This window comes from Sminthopsis crassicaudata, chromosome 3 (genome assembly GCF_048593235.1).
Source record: "Sminthopsis crassicaudata isolate SCR6 chromosome 3, ASM4859323v1, whole genome shotgun sequence".
Taxonomy (NCBI): domain Eukaryota; kingdom Metazoa; phylum Chordata; class Mammalia; order Dasyuromorphia; family Dasyuridae; genus Sminthopsis; species Sminthopsis crassicaudata.
The window spans coordinates 472,365,032-472,385,542 of record NC_133619.1 but is presented as its reverse complement, the minus strand read 5'-3'; the positions used below and the strand labels follow the sequence as shown (position 1 = coordinate 472,385,542).

Genomic DNA, 20,511 nt, shown 5'->3' with positions numbered 1-20,511 from the left:
ATTTTATATTTGTCTTTATCCTTCTTTTCTCTATAAACATTTTCCCTTGGCAATTTCACTCAATCCAAGAATATCAATTACCTTCTCTATGCAGATGACTCCCAAATATGTATCCTCTGTGTTGGCTTCTGTGATTTACATACACATTTTCAATTGCCTATAGGATCTAAATATCAAACCCAACAGGTGCAAATTTGATATCATTTATTGTTCATTACCTTTCTCTATAAATCTTTTCTATCTTTTGAGTTCACTTTTTTGTCCATGCTGTCAATTTTTCATTTTGTAATTTTTGAGATTATAGTGTGATGTCTTGTACATAGTAACTGTTTAGTAAATTCAAGTCAAGTCTACAACATTTTTAAAGCACCTATTATATGCCAAACATTGCGCTAAGCTCTGAAAATACAAAGAAAGGGGGAAAAAACAGTCCTAGCTCTCAAGGAGCTCACAGTTCAATGGAGGAGAAAACAAAAAACAAAACTATGTATCAATAAGATTTATACAGCATAAATCGGAGATTATTGACAGAGAGAAAGCACTAAGATTAAGGAGACTAGGAAAGATTTCTTTCAGAATGTGGGACTTGAGCTGAGACTTGAAAGAAGCCAAATAAGCCAGGAGGTAGAGATGAGGAAGAACAGCATTCTGGACATGGTGGCTAATCAGTGAAAATGGCTGAGGCTAGAAAATGAAATATTGGATTGAATTGTCAAATTGACTCTTTGACTTCTTTCATTCTCTCTCCTCTCATATTAAACAAATTACAATCTCCATGACATCTTTCAAACTCATCCCCTTCTTTCTATATGTACTTTTATTATATTTGAAGCAATCCTCTTTCATACCTCCACTAGGCTGACTGAAGCTACTCCTCAAGAACAAGGACTATATTATAAAATTTAATTGCATCTTGAACCTCTCCATATCTGCTATGGTATTCTACATACAGTAAGTATTTAACTAAAGTTTGCTTATGTAATATTAGAGAGTCTTCATCTACTGGCCTTCTGGAATAATATTGCCAAAATCTTTTCAAGCCTGTTGAATTTTCACAGTCTTAGGTGTAAATTTCATGCCACTGAGTTTGCCCAAAGATTTCATAAACTAAGTTAAAAAGCTGTCCTGGTTTTAAGGCGTGAAGGTTTTTTTGCCTTAACTTCCTTCTTTGTAAAACAGCATATACTGCATTTAAGTGAAAAAACAAATCAGATTGTAAGATTTAAAAACATATTTAATAAAATATTTTTGAAGCTAATTCATTGAATTAGGGGGAGAAAACCTTTCTGGAAACTAGTTCTTCAAAAGTATTGCAAATATTTTACCTATTTTGTTATGTCTTCCAAACAAAACATTTATTGCCATTTGGTCCTTCTGAGAAATTCTAAGAAGTTTTCTCATTCACCACATCTCCTACTCCAAAATCTAAGCAGGCATTTCCCAATTTCTTTTTTCATCCAAGAAGTTCAGATTGTCTGAGATCCTAACCTAATTCAAAGTTCACTTTCTGGGGTTTATCATGCAGTAATTATTAGGTTATAAGCTTCTTGAGGACAGAGACTATATTGGGGAAATGCTTTATATGTAGTATTTATATGTTGAATTGAATATACCATATTTAATAAAAATCAAAGGAATGTTACCTGTTTTTGCCTCTTGAAAGAAGGAGTATGAGAAGGGGAAGAGCCAGCACTGAGAGCTTCTTCAATATCTAAATTTAGTTGCTCTAACTTCTTCATGACACAGGCCATAGAGTCTGACCACTCTGAACCCTCTGGTTGTGTCTAGAAGCAAGGAAAACCAGAGAGAATACATGAAATCTAAAATTATTAACTTTGCTGTAAAGTTTGTTTCAAATGAACTTCTGGAGGAGAAAGAAAATTAAACTAAGAAATTGCTTGATTATCTTAGGTCAAAATATATTACAATTTATTCCTAGCTCTAGACTATCTGTAGATGCATTATTGTTATTGCAATATTGATTTTCTACAAAAAGCAATTGCTAAGATGAATATTATATGAGACTTGGTTTTAAAATTAACCTTCTCCTCTGGCTACTTTGGCATCTTCTCATCCTAATAAAGGAATACAATTTGGCTTTACTATATGCTTCTTTACTTCATGGACATGTAACCCCTATGAAAGTCAGCAGAAATTCTTTCAAAGCAAGAAATACAGGATCCAGGTCCAAGGAATTTATATTATCATGTCTTCCTTAAAAATCTGTATAAGTTTTAGTCAGCTGAATTCTCTTTTCATTAAACATATGTTATATACACCAGAACATTCCAAAGCTTCATGTGAGAATTATTTCTGTGAATGGTTTTGGGTGTGTCTTGCAACTTTAAAATCATGACATGAGAAAGCTAAATATATCATTTTACATAATGAATAGTTGACATTTCAAAGTATCCATGACTTTTGCATGCACAAAATTTTAATTTGCATTTGAAAAGAAGTGAGCAAGTATGTATTCAATTGTCAGATGTGTGTACACACAAATATGTCTCAGTTATACCAATTCTGGTAGCCCAGAAAATATGACCTTAAATATATTAGTATGAATCACCACATCATATACAAAAAAAAAAATCAAATACAAATACAAGAAATGAAAGATAGTTAAAAAAGTAAAGATGCTCTCTTCCAACTCTGAGTTGGATACTAATGACAGTATTTTGGATATTTTTTGAAAACATGTCTTTACATTTATTTTGGGTGATATTTCACATGGTATTTTTAATTCTGGGGAACAAACAATACTTATTCTTAGGACTAGTTTTTATGAATCAAATGTTATCATTGAAAAAATGATGGATTGTCTCAAAATAAGCAAGGCACTGGATAGGATCCAAAGTAAAACATAAGATACAGTTTCTGCCTTCTGTATTATTGTTCCCAGATTGTTTTTGGGAAGAGGATCCTGAAAGGAAGTAAAGTGGAGTCAGGGACATGATCAAGGTTGACTCCTCTATATACCTGCTTCTTCCCCAAGTCTCTCTTCCTTCAGGGTTTTTTCTGTCTCAAGAGAATTTATAACAATTTATATCTTCTTTCTTGAAGTTGGAAGCTAGAATATCAAGATTTCTTCTCTTTTAATTTTGTCCCTTAAGCAGACTTGCACTATTGAGAAATTAACTTCTACCAGTAAAGAAAGTCTTAGGCAAATTGGTTTTGAACAGCTGCTTATATCATTATTACCACCATCACCATTGTATCCACAATAATAATGATAATTGGTTTTACACAGAACTCAAAGATTTTCAAAGTACTTTACATACATTCTCTTATTTGAATCTCACAGGAGTTCTGTGAGGTTGGTATTCCGATTGCCACTAATTCCTCTTTTATAGATAAGGAAACAGGCTTTCAGAGAAGTGAAGAGATTTGCCTGTGCTCACACATCAGTAAATGCCAAGAATGGGATATGAATCTAGGTTTTCCTGATTCCAAATCCACAACCATAGTCACTAGACCCCACTATCTATAAAGAAGCTTGTGATCTATTTGGAGAAGATAAATTTAGCAAGAGAAACATTAAGGTCACAAGTGATAAATTGTGAGATAATTATGTCAATTTACCAAGAGGTTAAAAAAGACAGTATATATAAAAATAGTCAATGAATGTTTCATGGAAGAAGTAGGATTTATTTTGGATTTTGAAAAATTATTGTGATACGACTGGGCAAATAGGAAAAGAGTAAAAAAAAAAGTTTAGAAGGGACAACATTTGAAGTATTTAGTAGGAATTTGGTTCAACATAATACAACTTCATACCATTATCACAAATTATGAAAGTTTAAGAAATTTATTTGAGATACAGGTGAACATGATCTAATAGATTGAGAACTCACCTGATTTGAAACACATTAAAAACCCAAAGTTATAATAATCAAGGTTAGTCTTGAAAAAAGGGATTGTTCATCAAAGGAATGTTAATATGTAATGTGATATGTAGCTTTATGATGTCTCAGTGCCAAATCTTGTAAAATAAGTTACTGCAGAGAAAGCACTGTATATTTTAAATTGTCTTAAAGATGTAAAAATATATAGTTTATTATATACATCAATAAATTTATATCATCTCATTTAATAATTCTGCTTTGAAGTAATTTTTTCTTCATTATTAAAAGTAGACACATCAATAGGGATTTGTGAACAATGGTTTCAATGAATATAAGCCCGGAGAATAGGATAAATCTAGATAACTTAATCTTGGGAACATACTCTGAGTAAGTTTGAGAGTGTGTCTTCATAATAAGGAATTACATGTATATTACTTTCCTTATTAGAGGATCAAATGAGATGATATATATGAGTTTTATAAATCATAAAGTACCACATATGTGTGCATTATTATTGATAATACACACCATCTTGTCCTATCCTACCTCTTCCCTATAAAAATAGGAGAATGGAGAAGAAAAAAGGAAAAAAGAACTAGCTCACTGGCCTTTGTCTCAAAGAAGGCCCAACTGAAATGCTTTGTGAAATGAACAGTTTTGGGGTTTTTTTACAGTTATGGAAAATTATGCAAAGAATCAAAGAATGAAGGGAGTGTGGATTGATGGCAATTGGCAATGAAGGTGAAGTGATAATAGGATGTGAATCTAACCAGAGAGAAATTTTTAATTCACTATGTAGTCTAGTCAGTGAATAAAGCTTACATGATATTAGGGAAGGAAAGAGAAGGTTGTGGTGGAATGTTAGAGAAGAGGAAAAGAACTGGGAAATATCTAGGTAGGATCCAGTTGAGGACTTTAGCCTATACAAGCACTTTTCTTCCTGTGGTGAAGGGTTATGGTACAGGGGTCTATGTTATAGAATATGGAATATTCTTCAATTCATGAAATCACCTCGATTGTGTTTCTTTTGAATCATCTGCTTTTTGATTTGCTTGTACAAAAAAATGGAAGGGTTGAATCTGAGCTCATAGATTGTATATAAGCTCTTGGGTTTGGTTTGTCTAGAGAAAAAGGATTTGGGGCTGTGTGGTATTAGGGGAGTTACCAGTGTCAATTCTCATAGTGATTAATAGGATCAGGATTGTAAATTTGAAATTCAAAGTAACTTTAGTTAAATCTCATTTTCTGATGAGTTAACTAAAGCTAAGAGAGCCGAAATAAATGTCTAACCCACAATCACACAAGCAGTAAGTAGAAAAACTTGGATTTGAAATCAGATTCTTGGACTTCAAATGGATTGTTTTTTCTACTATACCACATGCTGAGTTGTATTTCCTTTTCTTTCTCCTTAATTAAAAGAGTATATACAGATATGCCATAATCGTGTGATTAAGTTCCATTGAAATAAAGCAGAAAAGACAGAGATGTAGTTTTCTAGTGGGTGAATACTAAGCCACTATATTAAGGAATAAATCTTTACACACTGAAACTCTTAGACTAGCAAAAGCAACATTATCAAATACAAAAAGGATGAATCAAAGGGAGAAAAATATTCAGCTTTCTGAGAGTCATAGAGAGTTGGTATTGCCTCAAAATGTCCTTTGGTATTGGGTAAAGCATAACCATTTGAATGAACATGGGATTGATATTTCTTGAATCATCACTGACTAGGCTTAGTAACTTGGTCAGTAGTGCCTCCTGGTGATTATATCTTTGCTATCTTCAACTTTTATTAATTAAAGAATATTTTTGCTATCATTAACTATTGGAAGAGTAATATTCAGTTCAAATATACAGAAATTATATTCTGAAAGCTTTATACTCTTTATTCTACTTGACTACTTACTATTTCAGTTTATATCCTTATTATCCTCTCATTTTTATTTTATACTTTTATAGGAAAGATGTTTTATAACTTCAACCCAATTAAGGTAACTAACAACATTTTCTAATCCTTGATAGCTTAAGTGAAAATCAATTAAATGTTTAAACTAGATATGAGCAACTAAACAGCTCTATTGAATCAATTATTAACAATCAAATGTGTAAATAGGTGTGAAGAGTGAAATACTTTGAGCCATTAGATGAAATCAGATAAGGAAACTACTATTTTAGAAAAGACCTCAGCCATATTCCACTTCCCTTTTGCCTAGTCTCTATCTCCACTTTGGCTGACATCTATCTTCACCTCCACAGTGAATACTCTTTCTCCCAATAATTTTCAGCACCCCTATTTGTAGGTTCCTTCTATTAGAATGTAAGCTTTTTTAAAAGCACAGAATGTTATATTTCCTTGTATTTGTATCTTTGGCATTTTGAAATTTTATCACCATATTTAGGAGAGTTGGAGGAATTTGGGAGAACTTTAATAGGCTTCTTCTATATGTGCTTCCCTGCACATATAATTTTTAAAAAATTATAAGGGTTACAGTGTAAGCCAAAAATGTTTTTAAATGGAATGCATAAGGCATTATAATTTCATAAATATTTCCTATTTCTACTATCATTCAATAAGTTAACCAATAAAAAGAACTAGAGACATTATATGACTCATCCATAGTACTTACCTAGTAGTCAAAAATAGGATTCAAACTCAGTTCTCCCTAACTCTTAAGTTTCTACTTACTCCCAAGAAACCATAAGATTTCTTCCAATCTCAATGATTTTTTAGAGAGTTTACATGTAATTTATACTCAATGCTATAAGAAGATAAATTTGAAAATACCTCTAATTTTCATTATTATTTGATAAACTTTTCTAATTTGATAAATTTTTGGAACTGTTGATAAATTGTTTGATAAAGAGTAGTTGATAAAGCTGATAATAATAGTTGATAAAGAAAATGAGCTTTCATTATCTTATAACATAAAGCTTAATGATTCAACTTAATAAACCAACTTTAATTATAAATTTGGCCTCAACTCCTCATTTGATAATGCTTACAGATTTTTAGAAACATTATGTCAAATTATCATTAGATTATAAGCTTTTGATATTAATACTTGACAAAAGGTGATTTTGTGCATTGGGATTTGTTCCAGAGAGGTAAAAGTAATCTTAATCATTAATAGAAGAAAAATAATCGATAACAAAATTATTATATTTCAAATCACAGAATGCCTTAATTAACAATTACATTTAAAAATAATTTAAAAGTTAAAAAAAACAACACTTCTGGAAACAGATGACTAGCTGTCAATTGATTGAATAGCTTAAAAAAAATACAACCCAGCTTGCTTACATTGCATAGACAACATAAATGGTGCATCTAATGAGAAAATTTCTAAAAGTCTGTAGTAAGGTGTTGTTTTTTTTCTCCCTATTTGTATGCAAACTTCATCTTTGGATATTAAATACTGTAGCTAATTTGAACTGAACTAATTTAAAGATGTGAAATATACATGTAGTTGTTCTTTTATCTGATAAAGACAAAATAAATACATTCCAGGTCTCCAAAATGATTATTTGTGCCTTGGGGATAAAAGGAATTTTGCACACTGGTTTACAGCTTCTTATTTTTCAACAATAATCATATTCAGTACAGTCAAAGGCACATTTGTTTCAGTGATGTGCCTGGGCACTGCAGTAGAGGAGATGGCTGCCAGACATCTATACTTAAATCTGTTGGAATGCTGCAGAAAGTGCTTAGAGAACACCCAGAGGTCAGAGTTACCACTGCAGCCAGATCACATCATACTCTGCAATTAGAAAGTGTTGTGATTTTTTGAGTCACAAATATATCAGGGTTATGGGAAAGCTACCCTTGGTTTGACATCTTCTTTTCTCCCTCCTCAAAATAAATTCAATACTTACTATTGTTTTTAAGGAGGAACAATGTAATAAATAGTTCAGGTTTAAAGACAGCTCTGTGATGCAGTGGAAAGAGTACTGGGCCTGGAAATCAGGAAGACTCATCTTCCTTTGTTCAAATTCAGCTTCAGACACATTAGCTGTGTGACCCTGGGGAAGTCACTTAAACTTGTTTGCTTCAGTTTTTCAAATTAATCCAGTATATTTGCCAAGAAAACCCCAAATGGGATCACAAAGAATTGAAAAGACTCAAAAAAAAAAAAAAAAGTGCTAGGGACTGAAGAAAACTTTAGAGATACAAATAAATTAAGACAGTATTTCCCCTCAGGGAGCTTACCTGCTGATAGGGAAAATAGCAGATATAAAGGTGTTCAAAAGGAGTGAAGAAGATTACCTATAGCAGGTGAGAAAAGATGGAAAAGTCAAGTTAAGAGGCAAGTGGGAGAGCAAAGCTGGGATTCTTCTTAAAATGAAGGTACCAGGAAAGAAGTCACCAATGAGGGAGACCCTAGGGAGATTTATTTGAGTGGCAATGAGGCAGGTCAGGAGAAAATAAACTTTTAAGAGAGTCCAGACATCTAGGGGTTTACTTTTTTATTTTTGCAGAGGCCTCACAAGATTATGTACTAAATTTGAGATCATTATCTAAAATAGTGTGCCTAAAAAGACTGCTTCATCACTACGTTTGTAACAGGAAAATTATTGAAAAAATATTTCAAAGAGGACAAAGATGACATCATTATGTAGATTTACTTAGGATAAGTGTTATCAGATATTTGGAATAATTATCTAATACCTTTCCTACTCCTCTGCAGAGATGGAGATCTAGACTATAGAATACTACATATAATATTATTATTTTTGATGTGTTAATAATTTTTGCTGAATTTTTTTCTTATTCTTTTTTTTAAATTCTTTTTTAGATAAATAACTCTCAAAGGAGGAAGACAGAAAAATCTAGGCAATACAAAAATTTTAATATTGGTAAAAATATTTTTAAAGAATTGTCTTTATCTTCTTAGAATGACAACATATATATACACACACATACATAAAATGAATGACAACGAAGTGCTATATAAGATTAACTTATAAAATTTAAGATACAGACAATAAATGCTACAAGAATTTGTAGAAGAAAAAGCTCATTCTGGGTCAATGTTTAAAAAAAAAGGCTTCTTAGAGAAGGTGAGACAAGCTGGGCTTTTAAAGATGGGTTTGTTTTGGATTTTGTATACAGAAATGAGGTCATTCCAGGTAAGGAGTCAAAAGAATTACAAAGGCAGCACAATATGGAAAAAAACATTGCACTAGTATTTAGTCATCAAAAAATGAAGGAATTGTGCTACATTTTCTCTAAGGCCTCTTTTAATTGGAAAATCTGCCATTATGAGAGTAAAGAGATAGGCATTAGGTTTCTTAATCCTATTTCTACTGCTAACTAGCTAAATCATTTTTCACTGAATCTCAGTTTGAGATACCTACTATAATGTTGCTTCCTGATAGGCAACATGAATTTTCTATTAGAAGAATGTCTGTTTCTAGTAGAATACAATAGATTTATTTGGAATTAATGTCAATGGAACCTTCAGGACCTTCTTTAATTTTGTGAATAATCAAATTAATATTGATGAGGAGTAAACTGAGATTCTAAACAGAGATGGGCCAGTTCCTTTTCTCCTTCCCAAAGTAACCAAGGGTGGGGTTGGTAGCAAATGAATTTGCTACTCGATGCTGTATGGAAACAAAGTCTTTATTGATAGTAAAGGGATAGACAGGCATTTGGCCTTCAGGAAGACCAGACTGCCTGCAAGGGGACGTCAGTTGATGGGTATTGGCTGGTATACACCAATGCAAAGATTTCATTTTTCAACCTTCCTTATATACTTAACTAGAGTCATCAAAACAATGTTTGCAGAGATGTTATCAAGAGGTTCCGGAGATATTTATTTGTCAATAATACAAGAATCCTCTGTTTTTGTAAATAAGAAAAGAATTCTCTGTTGTTATCTCCTTCAGTATCTTCCCAAAAAAGAATTTCAGATCATTAGAATGGGGGCTAAAACCTAAGCCAGCTGGGGCCTGGGTACAGCCCAAACTGGCTCAGATACAGATCTTGTAAATCAAAGGTACAAGGAATCTAAAAGGGGGCTACGCCCACAACAATATGATATATTGATAGAAAGTATAGTTATTTCAATTATGTTCTAAAGGCAAGTATATCCCTTAGGTTTATAGCATTTTAGGCAAAAAGGCATGAAGTTGTAAATTTGTAGACCTAGTTTGAATTATAAATTAATGCTCTGCTTGTTGAGCCATGTGGTTATAAAATGTTATCCTCCTAATAGAAGAGGCTTATATTATCTATCAGCAAGCAACATTTTGGAATAAGCACAAGAGAAGGCATTATCATTTTTGGAAAAGGAACACAAAGAATTGTTTCAAATAACTGGAAAGAATATTAATTGAATCTTACATGGGGAGGAGGTAATCTAACTAACCTCATTTTATAGATGTGGAAACTGAGACTCAAGAGAGGAGTAATTCAAGCAGTTGGGGGAGGAGGGGAAGGGAAGGGAATAAAATCCTCAGTAGACATCACTACTCCCAGTATAACAGAATTTTCAAAGTGGAAGAGAGAACCCAATCCACCACAAACATACTCACACAAACACAGGAATAGTAGTATGAAACTGCCTTTCTACTTACTTGTAATAGGACATGCACAGAGCTAATTTACTTATTTCTGGCAGAGCATATGTGTTGGTTCAGCGCCTGGGCAATTTGGGAATAACAGAATCTCTCACTGTTATAACTGGCCAAGTGTGACTAGGTGTTGAAGGACAGGAAACTTTTAGGATGACAAAGAGAACTCCCCTTTATACAATAGCATTTAGAAAGGAAGGGAGTTCAGTCTCTGGAGATATGAGAAGAAGGCAGCTAGCAAAAAGAAGTAAGATAAATTGAAGCAATTAAAATATAAAGCAAAGTAGATTGGTGGGTGGGACAAATTGATGAAAGCATTCACTTAGGTGGAGCTGTGGTTAAAATGCTGGTTCTCGAGTCAGGAAGACTCAAGACACTAGCTGTGTTACCTGGGTAAATCATTTAACCCTGTTTGTCTTAGTTTCCTTACCTGTAAAGTGAGCTAGAGAAAGAAATAGCAAATCATTTCAGTATCTTTGCCAAGAAAACCCCAAATAAAATTAGAGAGTTGAACACAACTGAAAATGGCCAATGAACAAAAAAGAAGTTAGTATCTGGCAGAAAGAGAGGTTTGTCAGTTTGTTGATGAAAAGGAAAGGAAGTTGAATAGCTTGTCTTTCTTAAGAAGTGATACTTTGATCTTTGAGGTGAAATATAAGAAACCCAACAAAAATCTTTAAAATAAGGCTAAAAAATCTCAACCAGTATGAAGATTTTGCTATAGTCCCTCAAAGAGCTTGTATTCTAACTAGGAAAAACAATAAATATAAATAAAAGGATGCTGTAAAGAGTGGGGATAGAAAAAGGGAACACAAGTGAGGAGATTCGGTAGACAAAGTCCAGAGAGACAGAAACAGATTGTAGAGTAAAATGAAGACATGAATGAACTAGGTGTTTTTTCTTAAAAAGGAAGTTCTGGAGGGGAAAAAAAAAAAAAGAGTTTCTGGGAGAACCAACCAATTAGAGAAAGAAATTGCTTCAAGGAAGGGGGGAAAATGGATCTGAGGTAGAGAAAAGGAAATATGATCTTTGTCCTAATTTTGGAGAATGGAAAGTGTTATACACAGAAAGGAAATGAAAAGGGGCTGCTACATAATTAGAGCTTTAAAAACAGATTTGAGGCTCTTTGTGAAGTGATTGATGCTCTGAAGAAACATCTGCTTGCTCTCCAAAGAATGATATACTAGTTGTATAAGCTCTCAGGTGAGAAAAATCATGAATAAAGTTATTAAGAATGGTGTTTTCAAGATACAAAGAGAAACAATTCCAGTGAACATGAAAAATGGAATTTGTCTAAGAGATCCCATGTGTATGCATAGGAACTCACCAATCAACATATTAAAAGAAAAATTAGAGAAGATGTAAACAAGGCCAAAGTATGGACATAAGAGCATGGAGATGAGTTAACAAGACATGCCAAGAATAACTAAGATTTGAGATTTTTAAAAAAGTTTTATTAGGAGAAAAAGGAGTATCAAAGTGATATCTGGAGTGAATAAGGAAAAGAACAAACCCCAGAGAGAAGGGAAAGCGATAATTTTTATTTTACTTCTATTTTTTTCAGCTAAACAGAGTGATCTGCATTGGAAGTAAAATGACAAAAATGACTGACATAGCAAATGACTGTACATAACAAAGATAAGAAGAGAGCACCTAAGTACCCAGAAGGCAGCAAGGTTGCCTGAATAGGCAACAGATCTTGGAGTCAAGAAAACCCAATCCTACCTGATGTTCCCTAGCTAGGCACCTTAGGCAAATCATTTGACTGCTCTGTCCCTCAATTTCTTCCTATGTAAAATGAGAATTTAAAAATATGTAAGAGTTACTACCATTATTAGCTATTATTAGTATTGATGAATTCAAATCACTTAACCCAGCTGATCTACATTTCTGGGACCACAGAGAACTGGTAGATGTAATTGTTAAGTTGCTGTTATAAGCATTTCAAAGAACATGGAAAATGAAAGAGACAACATTCTTGATAAGGTCAAAAAGAGATAGCCCAAGATACAGGAAATTCCTGCCTTAGGAGAGGTTAAAGGAGATAACTTGAGACACAAATGAAATTCCTGCCTTATTTACAAATATCTCCAGAACCTCTTGGATAACATCTCTATATACACTTTGTTTTATGACTCTGGTTATGTATGAAATGAATTTCTAAAATTGTATTCCTCAAACTCTGTTTCCTTGCCTTGTGCCCGCCAACTTGTTCTGGCATCCTGGCCCTTTCCAGGCAGACTGGCCTTTCTCAACCTAGAGGCCAAATGCTTGTCTATACCTTTACTATCAATAACACAGCATTGAGTAGCGAATTCATTCACTAACATGGACCTGGCTCTTGGTTACTGTGGGGAAGGAGAGAGAGTTAATCACACCACCAGAAAAGGAGCTGATCTATCTCGGCTTAGAGCCTGTTTCTCCTCATCAATTCTGATTTTTCAAAATGGGAAAATAGAATCTACAGACTATAGACCAGTGAGCTTAACTTCTATTCCTGGGAAAATTCTAAAATGCATCATTAATTAATTAGAAAGGGAAGCAATTATAAAGAACTGAACTTAACTTTATCAAGAACAAATTATTTAAGAATAACCTCATTTTCTTTTTTTTTTGATAGGATTAAACTAGATGAGTAGTAGATGAGTAGTAGAATTCATTATCAGGAAACTCATTATCACATTCTGCATCAGCTTTAGTACCCACACTCCCTCAGTTGTGTTTGCTCCTCTGATTATAGAGAACTGAAAAGTGAAGCAAAAAAACTCCTCATTCTGAGTCCCCATTTACAAAGGACTCAAGCCCAGACAACCTTTTATTTCTTACTAGCTGCACTGCTTGGATTTGACTCCATCATCAACATATAGGATACCTTCTCAAATCCACTCCTTTTTCAGCTTTGTTAATGTTGTCTCTTCCCATAAGATGGTAAGTTCTTTGAGGGCAGGGACTTCCTTATTTGTATTCTCAGCATTATATGCCTGCAATTTAGTAGGTATTTTACATATTTATTGTATTGTCTGGTTTACTCAGATTTTAGCAAGGCTTTCTTAGTTGTCTTAGCAAGACTATTCTTAAATATAAGATGGAGCAATATGAAATAGATGACAATATAATTACAGAGGCTCAGAATTGAAGTAGGTTGTGGTCTCTTGAAAAAACTGATTTGTGATCCTTTCAGATTGATTTATACAGATTACTCTGAGCCTCTCCTGGCTGATGCATTATCAATTCAAGAAGCTAGGACCTTTGATTCACAAATCCTGGTTAAAAGCACCCCTCTGAATTCCAATAGGAGATGGGATCTGTCCCAGCCCCCACTGTATCTGAGCCAACTTAGGCTCTCCCAACCCCCATTCTAATGATCTGCTCTGGCTTCCCAACCCTCACCATGATAAGCAATATAATGAGCTTCCATCAGCTAAGGCTTTTGCAGATGGACCTTGGCAGTGCCTTTACAGTCAGGAACTTTCTGCCCACTGGAATACTGTTTCCAGTGCCCTCTTTACTCTCACCTATTTTCTTAACCAGACTTTAAACTTTCTTCCAATCCCCATAATAAACCTCTTTTTATCAATCTAGGTCTTCCGGTCTATAAATTCTTTTACAGAGGACCTCTGCGCCACCAGAAAGGGAATCCTCAGAACTCCCTACCCTTGTGCTGCCACTAGACCTTATTTAACTCCCTGACCACCAGAAGCCCTAATTTCATTTGGGTTCCCCACATCTAAACCTCATCAGAATGAGTTTGGTGATTGGTCTCAGATTTTAGTGGTTCAATATCAATGAGGCAGGTGGTTTCCAATTGAATATCTATGGATCTGTACTTGGCTCTGTATTGTTTAACATGGTAATTTAAACAAAGGAATAGATTATAAACTCATTAAATTTGCAGATTACACAACTCTGGGACCAATAGCTAATAGGCTAATAGGATCCAAAAAGATCTTAACAGACTAGAATATCTAAGCAAATCTAATACACAATTTAAAAGGAACAAATGACTTACCAAACATTACAATTGAAGGCAGCCTCATCATTAGTCATAAATGTGAGCTTAGCTGTGATAAGAAAGTCATTGCATCCAAAAATAGGAAAGTGATAATACCAACGGTATTCTACCCTATCAGTTTTTCTTGGGTACTGTGGTCAATTCTTGATGCCATAGTTTAAGGAGTTGACAAACTGAAAAGTAATTATCAGTAGAGAATTGGGTTTTTAAATCTTTAAGAAGTTGTGAGGTTGGGGCAGCTAGGTTGTGCAGTGGATAGAGCACCAGCCTTGAATTCAGGAGGACCCGAGTTCAAATCTGGTCTCAGACACTTAACAGTTCCTAGCTGTGTGACCCTGGGCAAGTCACTTAACTAACCCCAGCCTCAAAAAAAAAAAAAAAAAAAAAAAAAAAAAAAGTTGTGAGGTAGAAAATGACATAAACCGAGATCTTTTGGAGGTCCCAGATGTAAACTGTATCCCTTTCAGGACCTCCCAGACTCTGGGAAAAGCCTGTAAACTCCAGTTAAGTGGTTTGTTTCATTTAATTGAAGATCTTGATCAATAACCCTCTATTGGATTGCCACAAACAACTCTCAATGGCTCAAACTCCAGTTAAGTAATCTCATTCAATTTTAAATTGATAATCAGTCTCTCAGGAGTTGGCCCCCATATCCATGCCAAAGATCAAAGAAAGCCCCAATATGTCTGGGGTTACATACCCAGATGTTTTTTGCAGATGTCTTAATAGATCATGCCCACTGGTGAAGATATTCTCTTCACAGCGTTAATCTTTGCTATCTTCCTAACAGAACACTTTGTCACTAAGAAGTCTGTCTTCTTAGCAGAGCTGGCTCCTCAGTGCCAATAAATCCCTTTTGCCTCTCAGATTTAGGGTTTGTGGACCTCGCTGACTAGAAGGGATTTCCCACCCCAATTTTCGAACCTCTTCTCTACCACTAACCTCCTTATTTGCACCTCATCAAAAAGAGATCAGACTTGTTCTTTTTGGCCACAGAAGGCAGAAGAACAATGGGTGCAATTTGAAAAGAGGCAAATTCATGGGGTTAGATGTCACAAAAAGTTTGGTGTAATGAGTTGCCTAAATACCCTTTCTTAGAGGTCTTCAAACAGAGAATGGATACCACTTGTATGCGATGTTATACTAGGGACTCTTTTCTGAGTTGGAATAAAGATTGTCGTGGTCCCTTCCAAACCTCCAATTCTGTGACTGAACAAATGGGGAGAAACTATGTAAGTGTAATAGTGGATGCAAGAGAATAGTTCACTTTGTCCAACATGTGTGTGAAGTGTGTGAAGGGAGTAGTTTGAAATAAAGTTGAGAAAGTATATTGAACATGAACTATGAAGTTCTTTAAGTGCCAGGCTAAGGAATGTACATTTTTGCAAAAGGTAATTTGGAGATCAAAGTCTCTTACAGGTCTAACTCCTATGATTTTAAGATTTTTAAACTAAAAAGAATGAAAAGGATAGACCTGAGGATTAGAAAAATTCATATGGTCACTCTGAGTGTGAAAGATAGACTAGATAAAGATTATCAGTTAAGCCACTGCAATTGCCCAAGTGAGAAATGGGCCTGAACTAGGGTTGCAGGAGTATGAAGAGAGATGAGGAAAATATAATTAGTATTGTGGAGGTGGATGGGTCGTGACAACTAACTGAATTTGAGAAGTGATACAAGAAAGTAGCATGGTGTGGTAGAAATAAATGTTCAATTTAAATTCTGCCTCATGACTTAGGCAAAGTTACTTAGCCTTGTTGGCCCTCATTTTTTTTTCCATTTATAAAATGAGGGGATTAGAACTACACAACCTCTTAAATCCCTTTCAACTCTTAAATTCTTTCCTTACTTTAAACTACTTGATCCTACCTATGAAAAAGTTCAGAAACTGAAGCTTGGTGATTTGATGACCTTAACCATAGAAATTAGAAAGGATAGATTTAGGGAAGAGATTAGCTTAATTTTATATACACTAAATTTGAAAAACAAGTGGGATCTTCAGATCATCTTTCTGGGTTTGAATTTCCCTAACTCTAAAAGAAGGTGTTTGAATTTCTAAAGTTCCATCCCATCCAAAATTTGTAGGTTTCTCTCACCCTGGCCTTCAACCCTTTTTTCAGTTTGCATCACATGCCTAGCCCACTTAACATGAAATGTGATAATAATAACCAAAGTTATATAACAGTTTAAGATGTGCCAAGAGCTTTCCATATATTTTCATTTTCTTGTCAGAACAGCCTGTGAGGTAGATAGGTATTACTCCTCTTGCTATGGACATTTTACAATTGAGGCTTATAACATTTAGTCATTTCCAGTCACACAATTGTACTGGAGATGGAATCTGAACCCAGGTCTTACCTAATTTCAAAGTCTAGCACTCTGAACTATATTCCAGCCTATATCTCACCATTTCAGTAAACTTTCAATTTTTATTACCCAAAGAACCACAAAGAACTGAACCCTTTGTTGGAACAATTTCTTGAAAAAAATTTTTTTTTAATTTCCTGTGTGTTTGGATCTAGCTTTGTCACCGACAAATTTTAATCTAAGGCACAGAGGTTTCATTTGAATTGCAAAACACCCTATGGACACTAAACAAAATATTTTTATGATTAACAAATAGCCGTGTAAACCTCTAATTTTCTAAAGTAACTATGCCATAAAGACACACCTCAAACTACTTTGCAGTTATTGAAATTAAATAAATCAAGTGTATTTTATTGCAAAACTTCGAGTGAATGTTTTTTATAGAAGCAGAGAACTCATTAAAATGCAGAAATAAGAAATCTCATTCGTCTGATGCAATCCTCTTAAAGCTCACTTAACCTTTACCTCTACAGGCAATGCCAAAAGAAAAATTAAGGACGCTGTTCGAGGCCCATTTTAAGAATGATGTCCTAAAACAGATCTCCACAGTCGGAGCATACAATAGACCAGCTTTTATTCAAATTAGGGAAGCTCAAGTGTTTCGGCCCATCTGCTGACAATGGCCTCCTTGTAGAAATCCAAGCCCGTGGAGGATCAGAATTTAGGAATGCGACTCAAGAAGAAGAGGCCCTCTTTCAGGGAGCAGCGGACTGCACAGGCCAGGGCTGACGGCATGAGCTGCATCTTAAATGATTCATTTGAGCAGTTTGGTCATCGCGCCAAAGAACCATTTTAGGGGGGTGTACGAGGGGCGGGTTAGTCATGGGCAACAATTCTCAATAGCTCAACATAACCCGTTTTTTCCCCTCGTAAAATCGTGGCTGGCACCGCCCCCACCCAACAACAAAGTCCTCTCTCTCCCGGCTCTACACGCTACCGCGGTTGTTTTTGGCCGATTCCCTCAGCCTTCCCCTTCCACCTTCAAGGGAGGGGGCAGGAGCCCGCTCCAAGAGCGAGGCCTGATCCGAGAAGCCTCGCCCCTGCCCACCGGCTCACGCGGGAAGTGGGGGCGCCAGAAAAGGCCAAGCTTTAGTACCAGGCCAGGGACGCCCAAATGGTCGCGGACTGCAAAGGCGTCTGAGGACGCAGTTGGCGTCAGCCGCACGCTCCGGGCGGCTCCCGGCCAAGGTAAAGTGCTTGTCCCGCCCCGCCTCCACTTTGGGTGCGCGCGCAGTCCTTCCCCGCCACGTCCTCCCTTCCCCCACCCCCACGCCTCCTCGCGCCAACCACTAGCGCGCGCAAAAACAGCGGTTGCCCCTCAGTTCCGGTCACTGCCCCAGTCGCGTCCCCTTGTGGTAATCCACTTGAGCCCTAGAGCCTGGCGCCTGCGCGCTGCAGAGGAGGGGGGTGGGTGGGATCGAAGAGAAGGTTCCGGCACCACCCTTCTCTGCTCTCCCTCCGTCTAGTGCTCGGACTACCAAGTGTTGCAGCGCCATCTGGTGTGGGATGTTCCCACTGCTGGCAATGGAACGCGCACTCGTGCGCGCGATTTCTCCCGCCCCGCCTCTTTCCTATGAACGTTCCCGAGAAGGGTCCTAACGCAAAACTCTTCTTTTCCTTCTCCCCCGCCCTACGGTAGGGGGCGGAGCCTAGAGTCCCTCACTCTGTAAAATCACCTCGGCCTGGCTTTGGAGGGGCTTTGTGGTTCCCGCGCATTGAGGGCCAGGTCGTTGGGTGTGGTGGAGGGGCTGAATTTAGCTCCTCTATCCTCCTCTGGCCCTAGGCCTGCTTTCCGGCCTTCTCCCCATTGTCTCCTCCCCACTTAGCTGCGCCTCCTATGCTCCCGCCCCCTCCCTGTTTTTGGTTCTCCCCCGCCCCGTTCTCTCTTCCGGGTACAGCAGGTTTTCCGGGGATCTCAATCCGCTATTCTGCCCGCCCTAAACTATAGGATCTCCGGCACAGCTTTTGTTCCGGCACTGCGTGGCCCCGCCGGCCATGTCAGAGCCGAGCTGGAGAGGCAACTTTTAAAATGGTGACTGGGAAATTAACATGGTCTCTCTGAGGGTTGAATCTCAGAAAAAAAAAAAAAAAGCCGGAAGGGACCTTCTAGAACGACCTCTCATTTGACTGGACGGGGACGGAAACTCCGTTCCGCTTTACCGGACCGTCTCCATCCAAGGCCTATATTTTGCCAGTGGATAGGGATCCCCAAAATTCTAGGACGTCTTCAAGTTATTAAAACTTGAAACTGCACAGAAACTTTTGGTGCACCTTGTGTAGGAATGTTTAGGAAAATTGGAGAAAGTTCCCCATTCTTGCCCCCCCCCCCTTGAAAATAAAAGTGTTTTGATAACAGCGCTTAGATGTGGAGGGGAGGGAATCCTAAAACATTAAGTCCCAACCAGGAAGGTCCTAGGTAAAGTGGAGAAGCAAGATGTCTAGGGAGGAGCTCTTTTGGGTTTTAAGTGAAAACATGACCGCCTGGTAGCTTCCTAGCTGGGCTAATTAACCTTGATAACTTAGAGCCAAGCTATTTCTAGCTGGAGATCAGACTCTAAATTTTGGTATCTTTCATAATGCAGAACTAATATCCTAGCAATGAATATCCCGGCTTCCTTCTCCAACGGTAGATATTACAACCCATTACAAAGAAGGAAAGAAAGTTTTCCTGGGACAGAGCATATTTACATGTCCCTTTCCCGCTCTGGTGCACAGTGTGGGAACCTTCTGATATGTAAATGCAAACAGAGCACCATTGAGATAATTGTTACTTATGAATATCGATTGACTGCAGAATGTAGAGATGGAAGATGTATGGAAATTCTTTGAGGCACTGCATAGAACCCTTCAAACCCTTTAACACTCAACTGTTAACAATTTAAAGAAAACTCATTTTCAAAACAACTTAAATGATGAGATTTCACAAAATTATAAATGAGTGAAGATGAAAATAAACCTACAAAGAGGTTGAGGTGCATCTAGAGAAACTAGATTGTTCCAAGAACATTTGTAGGTGAAACCAAAGGGATAACATGTGGAAAAGATGAAAATTACTTATGCACTAGCATGTTGTAAAACAATTAACTATGACATGTTCTTGACAAAATACAGAAAACTGCTGGAGACAACATAGTTTTAACTGGTTTTCCACATATTTCAAAGGAAGGTTTCCAAGGAAAAGAAAAGATCACAGAACTATCAGATTACCAAAAAAAAGGTAACAAAAAGGCATATGCAACTACCAATCCAAATGTGGGTTGCATTCCTTGTAAGAATGGAAGCTGATTTCAGAAAAGCCTGGAAAGACTTACGTGAACTGATACTAAGTGAAGTGACCCAAACCAAGAGAACATTGTACATAATAACAAGATTATATGATGATCAACAGTGATAAATTTGGTTCTTCTTAGCAATTTGGTAATTCAAGGTAATTCCAATAGACATGGGAGAGAATGACATCTGCATCCAGAGAGAGAATTATGGAAGCAGAATATGAATCCAAGCATAATATTTTCACTTTTTTTTCATTTTTTTCTTTCTCTTGGTTTTCTCCCCTTTTCCTTTTTTTTTCTTGCACATGACAAATATTGAATTGAAACATGACAAATACTGAATTGGAAAAAAAAAAAAAGTAAGCTCCTTGAAGTTTGTAAGCACCATGTGCTTTTAAAATGTTTATTCCCAATGCTTATTACGGAGCTTGGAACAGAG

At 36.3% G+C, this 20,511-nt stretch overlaps 1 protein-coding gene and 1 long non-coding RNA gene across 5 annotated transcripts in view; one reads left to right on the top strand and one right to left on the bottom strand.

Annotated features, from left to right (window-relative positions):
* The window catches only part of STARD13 (StAR related lipid transfer domain containing 13), a 683,440-nt gene that overhangs the window by 484,213 nt on the left and 178,716 nt on the right, over positions 1-20,511 (bottom strand). The window contains 1 exon segment of the mRNA XM_074303504.1: positions 1,644-1,784. Coding sequence (XP_074159605.1) covers positions 1,644-1,784 — 141 coding nt within the window.
* The window catches only part of LOC141563005 (uncharacterized), a 116,823-nt gene continuing 113,440 nt past the window's right edge, over positions 17,129-20,511 (top strand). For all 4 annotated transcript variants that reach the window (XR_012488300.1, XR_012488299.1, XR_012488302.1 and 1 more), the window contains exon 1: positions 17,129-17,988. This is a non-coding gene — a long non-coding RNA (uncharacterized LOC141563005). The remainder of the gene's footprint in view (positions 17,989-20,511) is intronic.